Here is a 6031-nt window from a genome sequence, read left to right as displayed (position 1 = left end):
TGTTTAGCTAATCGGCCTAAAATTTGAAACCAGAATCAAACCATTTCCTAAACAGTTTTGCAATTTCGGTGTAAACGATTCGATTTGATTTCAGTAAAACGATTTCGATTTCAAATTCACATCCTTAAATTCAATAGCCATTTCCAAAAGTAAAATCTCTCTCTCATATTCTTATATTTATTTACTATAAAGCACGAGATAACATAGACACCATTTCCACAAAACTCAAACATCAATTAAGCAGCTATGTGCAATGAAATGAACCCTCTTAATTTCCTCACTAAATTGCGTACCTGACAAGTATTTATATATGGCCCTCTAGTACTAGTGGGCCAAACTGCCAACTCAATAACGCATTTTTTTCTAATAACCTACATAAGAGAGAGAGAGAGAGAGAGAGAGAGAGAGAGAGAGAGAGAGAGAGAGAGCTGTAAGTTGTATTTATTTCTATATATATTCAGTAAACCTTGTAGGTTTTATTCATGAAACAGAATATGTAATGTAGATATGAAATAACTTACAAATTACAAAATAAAGAAAAGAAGACAAAAATTATTATTATTTTTTTAAAAATAGCTTCCCACTCTCCACCCTCTCTCAGTGTCTCTTTCAGCTCAAATCCTTTTCCCTGTTTCAGGTCATTTATGTCTCTCTCTCTCTCTCTCTCTCTCTCTCTCTCATATGAATCAATATTAATGAATGAGAGGTCTTGCAATGTTATCAAAGACTCTCATCCACCATATACAACAGCAGTAATAGCTCCAAAATCAATAATGGCCATAGTAGTAGTAATACTAGTGGTGGTAGTAGTAGAAGTGATGATAATAATAGTAATAATAATAATAATAGTTATATGTATTCACAAAGGCAGACCCCACCAACGACCAACCACCCAAACACCCCCTTACTTGTTCTTACTCCTTGCTCGTCATTTACGCACCTCCAACGACCATGTGAACCGCGGCATGACCATTACCGTTACAGTTAACGGTAACGGCAGATACTCCTTCCCTTTCCTTACGAACTGCAGCGGCTATCGCCGTCAGATCCCTCCGGTGCACATTAACCATAAGCCCATTCTTCATGAAGAGAGTTAACGACATCTTCTGCTCCACTTTATGCCCTGTTGCTAACGTAAGCCGGTGCCTAAGCAACAACGCAGCCGCGATAGACTTCATTTGGAGATAAGCCAAGTCCTTCCCCAAACAGATCCTTGGGCCTGCGTTAAAAGACACGTACTTAAACTGGTCCTTCGCTTCGTACTTCTTCCCGTCCGGCGACAACCACCGCTCCGGCCGGAATTCTTGGCAGTCTTCTCCCCACGACCACTCCATCCTCCCTACCGAATATATAGAGTAAGTGATCGCCGATCCCGCCGGTACGAACGTGCCGTCAGGTAAAACATCGTCCGAGATGACGTGCTTCGAGTCCTGCGGTACCGACGGGTACAACCGTAGGGTTTCCGACAGTGCGGCCTTTAGGTAGACCAACCGGTCTACTTCATCGAAAACCAACGGTTCCTCCAACCACTTTGATGCGTTATCGCCACGTGTCTCCATCAACACCGTACAAATCTCGTGTATGATCTTTTCCTCCACCCTAGGGTTTAGTGTAAGTAGCCAGAAGAACCAGCTGAGGGCTACAGATGACGTGTCCCTTCCAGCTAGGATGAAATTGAGTGCCACGTGTTGGAGGAAGGTGTCCCCGTAGGCTTCCTTCTTCTTCATGAACCTGGATAACAGGTCGTCGTGTGGGTTCCCCCCAATATTCTGCTTCAGCTCCTGCTTACGTGTCTCTATCACATCGGACAGGTAATCATCCACGTGTCGCATGCTTTGGCTAAGTGTGACCTCCATTCCAAGCCGAAGCCATTTCTTCATCTTCCATATTACTTCGGGGAGGATGAACCGCTGAAGGGTGGCTTCGGTGGCTCGGTCGAATGCCAATGCGAACCGGTTCTCAGGTAGACCCGGTGAAAGGGTCTGAGGATCCTTTCCAAAGGCTAATCCACAGATATTATCGAAGGTGAGGCGGAGGAGAAGATCCTGAAGATCGACCGGCTTAGATTCGACTTGGGCCGTCTCAAGTATGGGACAGAAACGCTGCTTGATGGCCCGGTTCACCCACCGACCCATGGCTTGTCGTAGAGTCCGGGTAGTGAACTCGAGCGCGGCGGTCTTCCTCTGGAATAACCACGTGTCACCATCAGAGTTAAAGATACCTTCCCCGAGTAGATCATGGAACACAGCTTGCCATGTGGGGCCCTTAGGGTAATTGTCGAAACGAGTCTTCAATATGTGCTCTAGATTTTTGGGATCACACGTGACAGTCACCAACCCTTGCTTTCGTGCCAGAAAAGGGACGGGGCAGATGCAAGTTTGGTACGTGCCACTACACGCGCGAAGATTCTCAGCTATCCAATCGTGCATACGGTCACAGTTCTCTATCAACCCCGGCAGACTACCCAGCAAAGGCCATACCCGTGGGCCCCTCAGCGAGCGCGAGATGAATGTGAACCACAGTAAATACGCTGTGATGGCAGCGAAGAGCAGTAGAGCCGTTGATGTCTCCATTTGATCTCAGAAGAAAGATCGTGGACCCCACCACCACCACTACCCAAAACTCACCGGAAACCTTACTCACACCAACCACCACTTCGCCGGAAACTGATCTGCTGGAGCCTGGAACTGAACGAAGAGGAGGGGAAATTGAAAGAAGCTTCAGATTCAGTTAAAGATGAACACCCAGATCACGTTTCTCATCAACAATGGCTTGAGAAATCATCTTTTGGTGCAACTGGGTAGTTGCAGCTAGAATAGGGAAGAAGAAGAAGAAGGAACCCAGGAAGGGAAACTTGGGTTTCTTAAGGAAAGAAAAGAAAAGGATTTGGATGTGGGTGTTTGTAAGGAATAAATGAATAATGTAAGGAAGGGTGGTGCATATATAAGATGGAAATAGGAAGAATGTGACTGAGAGTGAGTGAGTGAGTGCGAGAGAGTAATGAGAGAGTTAAGGGAAGAAAGAGTGATTTTATAGCTGAAAGGAGAAGCAATTAATGAGGACAGGCAGTTCTTGACCTGCACCATATTTCACTACCCCACTTTCCTTCTAGCTCTCTAACCATTGAAGCCCACCATTAATTGCCTCCAGAGGTCGTTGGGAATTTAAGGTAAACCAGCAAAAACATCAACAAAGGAAAGAAAGAGAGAAAGAAAGACAAAAGAAAAGGTTATCTCTTAAGGCCTAAAACCAAAAAACTGGACATGGGAGATGGGTCTACTCTCTCTCTCTCTCATGGAAGAGCTCACCTACTTTTGCAGTACAGGAGGTCATCTTAAATCCAAGCATTCAATGAAGAAGAGGAGTAAATGAAATTGGTTGAGACTTTGAGAGAGTATATATACATAGGAAACCAAATTATAGAAATTGGTTACCTGTATTTGTATTAATAAAATACAAAAATGGCAGAGGAGAATATAGAATATTGTTTCCTTCAAATAGTAAAAGGGTGTTAAGATGATAGTTTGCAGTTGGCTGAACAACCCACCAACGATAAAAGAAGAATCAGATCACCTTCTAATCTGTTTATTTATTTCTTTAAAGTCTTAATTTAAGCAAAACTTGAATGGGAGTTTAAGAAATATTTTTTAAGGAATTTTTAGCCTTTCACAAACCTAAATCATCTTTGGTGTAACTTATTCATTTTCTTCACGTCATGTTTGGAAACTAAAATCGTTGTTGATTCCTTATTCTAAATGAAAAATAAGAGTTTTGCTAGCCTAACAATGACTTAGAAAAATGGACCTACACATGCAACAAAGAAAGAAGGGAGAGAGTGTGGGCCCACCTGACACATGGAGGTGAAATGATCGATTCATCCCCCATAAAATGATAAAATGACATATCTATTGATGATTAATTTCTCGTGTGTTTTCATTGGCTTCCACGCACATGTTGGAGCCACAATCCCCCATAGGAAACAATTATAAGAGGAAAACCTAACATATTATTAGTCCAGAAATGAAATAAGTTTGTGTTTATATTAAAAATTGGCTCCAAGGAGTCGCGGGTTGAAACCTGAAAGTCCTTTCTTTTTTACTAGGAGATGAATCTAATTAAGCAGAGTGTAACATGTATCAACATCTTTTTCATTTTGGATGTGAATAGTTTGATGTGAAGGCTTTCAAAGACTTAGTCATCTTTTCTTTAATGACTAGTTTTTAAGAATGAGTTCCATTCATTTCCTATCAAGTGGTGTCAAAATCAATGCAGGGTAACTTCGATACGATGAAGAGAATAACTTGGGGATAAATCTTAGTTCCTAAGTGTACTCGGTGTTTCCGGCATGGAGGAAGAGATTGTTGGATTCTATGTCAAAGTAATGATTTCACATTGGATGTGAGCAGCCTCAAAGCTTATAAGGACTTGGGCACCCTCTCCTTAATAACTAAAATTTTAAATAGCATTATTAGAGCCAAGGTGTGACAACTTCAATGTGTCTTGAGACAATTCATTGAAGAAGACCTCAATTCCCAGATGTGCCACATGTGTTATCCACTTGGAGGAGGAGATTGTTATACTCCATGCGAAAACAAGTCTCTGTATCAAATATGAAGCTTGCACATCATTCACCACTAATTTTTAGTTGGGTAAGGGAACCATGTCCATCTAGTGTTCCTACACTCAATGCAAGTGTTGGCAGCTGGATCTTTTTACACCCAATTATATATCGGAGGATCCGACTCCTCTACTGCGCAATAGAGATACAACTCAAATCCAACACCCTAGAGCACCTCATCATGGAACCCAAAACACGGATGCACGCCTCGAAGCACTCCATGGCGTGCCCTGAACTGCCACTTCTATTGCGCATTAGAGGAGTCCCACCCTATCTAGACGTGCACTGGGTATTTTCAAACTTAGCTGTGTCTGGAAATAGGAAACGCAAAAGAGATCCTCTTTTATTAGCATGTGGGCCAGTCTATGCTTAGGTAGGATACACAAGCGTAGGGGATGCACTCTCCACCTTGGTAAACTAGATTGGGGCCTCATAATACGATTTGTTGGACTGGGCCCAAAAGCCCAAAAAGTGCCAAAACCAGTCATTCTTATTTCTTTTTAACACCCTTGGTCAAAGCTTGAGGTGATGCCCCTAGTCCCAACATAAGATGTGTAAATAGTGTTGGATGAGAGGAGATATCATTGCCTCTCAAAGTAAAGTAGTGTCGAGGAGAAGAATTGCTTCTTAAGATTGAGAAATTAATATCTGATTTGACGGCTACTTCAATTTTGCTAATTGACAGAAACACCAAAGTGGGCTTAATACATAATTTAGAGTAGGATGGGTTTATGTAACAAAAGCAGAGAATGGACTATGGACTATGGACTATGGACTATGGACTATGGACTATCATTTATGTGATGCGATGTGATGTGCCACTAGGGTTGGATGGTCGGTGTTTTTTTACCATTTGATATTTCCAGTTGCGTATACTGCTCCCTATCTCTCATCAGATACCCGTTCTAGCCACGGTTTTAGGTATGGGTGTCATAAAAGTCCCGCTGAATCCAACTTACTCGTCTTGAGCCGAATAGGATCTGGGCTGGGATTTTAACTCAAACGGTGGATTGAGATTAAAAATTTCAAGTCTAAGATCAAGTTGGGTTGGGCCTGAGTAGAGGTCTCAACCTAACCCAATCGAACCGAGCCCAACCCAACACTGTATATTAAGTACATAATAATATAAATACATTAATAATTATAAATAGGTAATTATTAAAAAAGTTCTACAAAAAATCTTTCATTTTTTATAATTTACATATATTCAAAAACTCAATCCACCCTTGTATATTAAGTAAATAATAATATAAATACGTTAATAATTATAAATGGGTATTTATAGAAAAAAGGTCTGCAAAAAATCTTTCGTTTTCCACAATTTACAAATATATAAACACATTGGTCTTTTATTTTTGCAATGAATTAAGATCAAGCAACAAAGTATAACCAATAGTAGTTAAAAAAAAAAAA

At 41.2% G+C, this 6031-nt stretch overlaps 1 protein-coding gene across 1 annotated transcript; it reads right to left on the bottom strand.

Annotated features, from left to right (window-relative positions):
• Positions 1-425: 425 nt before the first annotated feature.
• On the bottom strand, positions 426-3260 carry LOC122087345 (cytochrome P450 86A8-like). The gene has a single exon (XM_042656432.1). The coding sequence runs from the start codon at positions 2571-2573 to the stop codon at positions 933-935; it is 1641 nt and encodes a 546-aa protein (XP_042512366.1). The 5' UTR covers positions 2574-3260; the 3' UTR covers positions 426-932.
• Between the last annotated feature and the right edge of the window lie 2771 nt (positions 3261-6031).

Source organism: Macadamia integrifolia, chromosome 8 (genome assembly GCF_013358625.1).
Source record: "Macadamia integrifolia cultivar HAES 741 chromosome 8, SCU_Mint_v3, whole genome shotgun sequence".
NCBI classification, from domain to species: Eukaryota; Viridiplantae; Streptophyta; class Magnoliopsida; order Proteales; family Proteaceae; genus Macadamia; species Macadamia integrifolia.
Note: the sequence above shows the minus strand (reverse complement) of the source record. Positions and strands in the feature narration are given on the sequence as shown.

What these genes read in the sequence shown, in the direction of transcription:
- LOC122087345 (XM_042656432.1), bottom strand. Translation starts at nt 2,573, where the DNA reads ATGGAGACATCAACGGCTCTACTGCTCTTCGCTGCCATCACAGCGTAT.